The sequence below is a fragment of the Olea europaea genome, unplaced genomic scaffold (genome assembly GCF_002742605.1).
Source record: "Olea europaea var. sylvestris unplaced genomic scaffold, O_europaea_v1 scaffold859, whole genome shotgun sequence".
Classification (NCBI taxonomy): domain Eukaryota; kingdom Viridiplantae; phylum Streptophyta; class Magnoliopsida; order Lamiales; family Oleaceae; genus Olea; species Olea europaea.
Window position 1 is genome coordinate 247,941 of NW_019267042.1, and position 2,960 is coordinate 250,900.

The window sequence follows — 2,960 nt, forward strand, 5'->3', positions numbered from 1 at the left end:
ATGTACCTGCTCTTCCAATACCACCGTTTTCCTGGCCCACATTATTGTTCATGCCATACCGATAGCCATCATTATCTAGTTTTCTTCTTTTAATATCTCCCTCCAAACCAGAAGGGGTATGTGATTCAGTATATGCTCTCTTCAATTTCTGCTGCACTTGCTTTATAACGTTTGCTGCTTTGGTTGCAATAGAAGGATCCTTGCCACCAACACCAAGTGCTCCAGATAGTGTATCTTGCTGGATGTTTGCATGTTTAAATGAATTCGGACCTGCTTGTCCTGATCCTGATTTTTTAGCAGCTGCACCATTTTGTCCTGTATCAAAAGCATTCCGACTAGGTGCATGACTACTTGAATTTTGATGCTGCTGGGGAGCAGCAGGATTGGAAGATTTGGATCGGTGGAAAGGTGAAGCTGCCTCAGTAGCCAGAAAGGCCTTGTGACAATTGGGACAAAGAAGAGTATGGTTAAGATATATCTTAAGATACTCATAATGCATCATGCATCGATGACAAATGGTCCAGAAAGTATCAGTTCTGGGATGGGATGGAGTAGGAAGAGATGTGGGGGACACCTTTGCCCCATTGTTCTTGGTCTTCAGAACCGATGTTGTCCTACTTGCAACGTTATGATATCCATTTGCAAAGGATGCTGCTGATGGACCACCTGCTTGCATGGGAACTTTCTGTTGGATTTCCCTAGAACCCCTCCTTTGATTATAAGCAAACCTCTTGGCTGTAACAGATAACAAGCTCCAGGCTTCTGAAAGAAGCTTAAATGCTCCATCAGCACCAACAATTTTATTTTTATCAGGGTGAAGCAGGAGAACCAACTTTCTGTATTGTTTTCTTATTGTTTGATCATCACAGGATGAATTTACACCAAGTACTCCATACCAGTCTACTTCCCCATTAATTTTGTTCTCCCCAGAAATGTACACATCAAGTGTTGTCAACAACTGGTTAATACCCTCAAGTCCTGGAAATAAATTACGCGCTTTCAAGGCAAATTTTCTTGCAACTGTAAAATCTTTTTTCACTAGCTTGTCCTCAGCAATTTTTTTTGCTCTTAGGGCTTCATCTCTGTTGCAGTCCATGCTTTCACAATGAAGTGGCTCCCAAATGTTCACCTGCTAATCGAATTCACTCTCTCAAAATGGCATCATAATAGTTCAAATGCCTAAAGATCTGCCGAATGATACAAAAGTCTAACGTTGGTTCCTTAGGATCTCCCCAGAACAAAGATCCTATTAAATCTCAATCGTCAAACACCTGACTTGCAGAAAAAAGAGAAACGTGAATAATTACACAGCATGATATAATATAAAATGCGAGGACAACATCAATACAGAATTCTCAATCCCAAATTGATGTATAATATAGGTCTCAACCACTCATAAATAACACCTGACTAAGCAAACCCGCCATTTAAGTTGAAACAGTTCTCAAATCCTTAGGTTGGTAGTTGAAACTGGCACACTTACATCGGTCAACTTACCACAGGAAAATAATAATAATAATATGTAAAAGCCAAGCGGTGAATCTCATGGTGAAACGTAGCAAGAAATTTCTAGTTGCTGTATGAGCTAGCATTCAAAATTCAAATTCAAAATTCAAAATTCAAATTCAAACACACCTCTATACCTAAATAAGTCATCTCAATAATTTGAAACATATCATTTGTCAACAACCAAATCCAGATCCATAAACTATGATTTACAGGAATTTTATTCCTTGTAACATTCAGCAGCATGTATAAACATGTAAAGATGTACTGCAAGAGGCTTAGCGGGTACATTATTATTCTTTTTCAGAGCAAGAATTCATATGCAAATTACTTCAAAGTGCACAATAAAAGAGAAGGAACAAAGAAACAATAGAGAGAAAACTGAGAATTATCATGAGCTTAATTCAAAAGCTGTAATTGTATAGACCAATTCAAGTTACAATTAAAGCAACAAAATTACCCAAATGTCCCGATACACGAAAATTACAAAGTCACAATCGATCTGAACACATTAAAGTTATAAAACGAGCATCAAAACCTCAATTTCATTTTCGAATCTAAAGGTTCAATACTCCGGGCTGAAACCCTAGATTGAACACCAATATTTTTTGTCTAAACACAAAAAAAAAAAAAATCAATTGAAAATTGAAAAAGAAAGATTACCCGTGAACAGTAGAATTTGAATCATCAGAAATTGAATTTTTTCAATATTTTTCCCACCAAATTGAAATTGAAATTGAGGGAATGAAATTTTTGGTCAAAACCCCCCGAAGCTAAAGGAGAAATCTGAAATGCCCAAAAACTTTCTGTAATTGAAAAATAAAAATTATTAGGTTGAGATTTGCTTTTATATTTTTACACCAACTTTTGTAATAAACCCTAACTGGACTTACAACTTAACTAAGGTTAATTAACCCTTTGGTATCAATTATAAGGCTATTTGCATTAGAGGTCCCAAACCTTTTGAAAATATGTCGCAATTTCATACATCTAAATCATAATAAATAGGGAGAATTGTAGCCGCAATTCCAAAGCCTTTCAGATTATTGCAAATTATACCTTAACTTTTAATTTTTGCAACCAAAGTATCAAACATTTCATCTTAGTATCTATATATATATATATATATCTTTTTTTACGAGACTGTAGGTGTTACAAATAAAATTTGAATATAATCTACAACAAATTGAAAGATTCGGGATTACAGTTGCATTTTTCTCATTGGCCCTCTTAAATGGAGTTAACTTCTCTACTCATGCACTTCGATGGTACGAGATCTTTCATACAAAAAAAGGGTGATCTATAGTGTATTTTGCCAAAATAAAGAGATGAGGGGTTACTTCAAACTAAAAACAAAGGTCAGAGAGATTTTTCGTCGATTGCCCTTAAATAGATATGAGACAAATTTTTTTTTTTAATTTGAAAATCATTTTTCAGACCCAGTTCAACTCTTA

At 35.4% G+C, this 2,960-nt stretch overlaps 1 protein-coding gene across 1 annotated transcript in view; it reads right to left on the reverse strand.

Moving 5' to 3' along the window:
- The window catches only part of LOC111391949, a 2,739-nt gene extending 411 nt beyond the window's left edge, over window positions 1-2,328 (reverse strand). The window contains exons 1-2 of the mRNA XM_023017234.1: window positions 2,170-2,328; window positions 7-1,271 (exon numbers count right to left, since the gene is read on the reverse strand). Coding sequence (XP_022873002.1) covers window positions 7-1,096 — 1,090 coding nt within the window. The 5' untranslated portion in view covers window positions 1,097-1,271; window positions 2,170-2,328. The remainder of the gene's footprint in view (window positions 1-6; window positions 1,272-2,169) is intronic.
- Window positions 2,329-2,960: the final 632 nt, after the last annotated feature.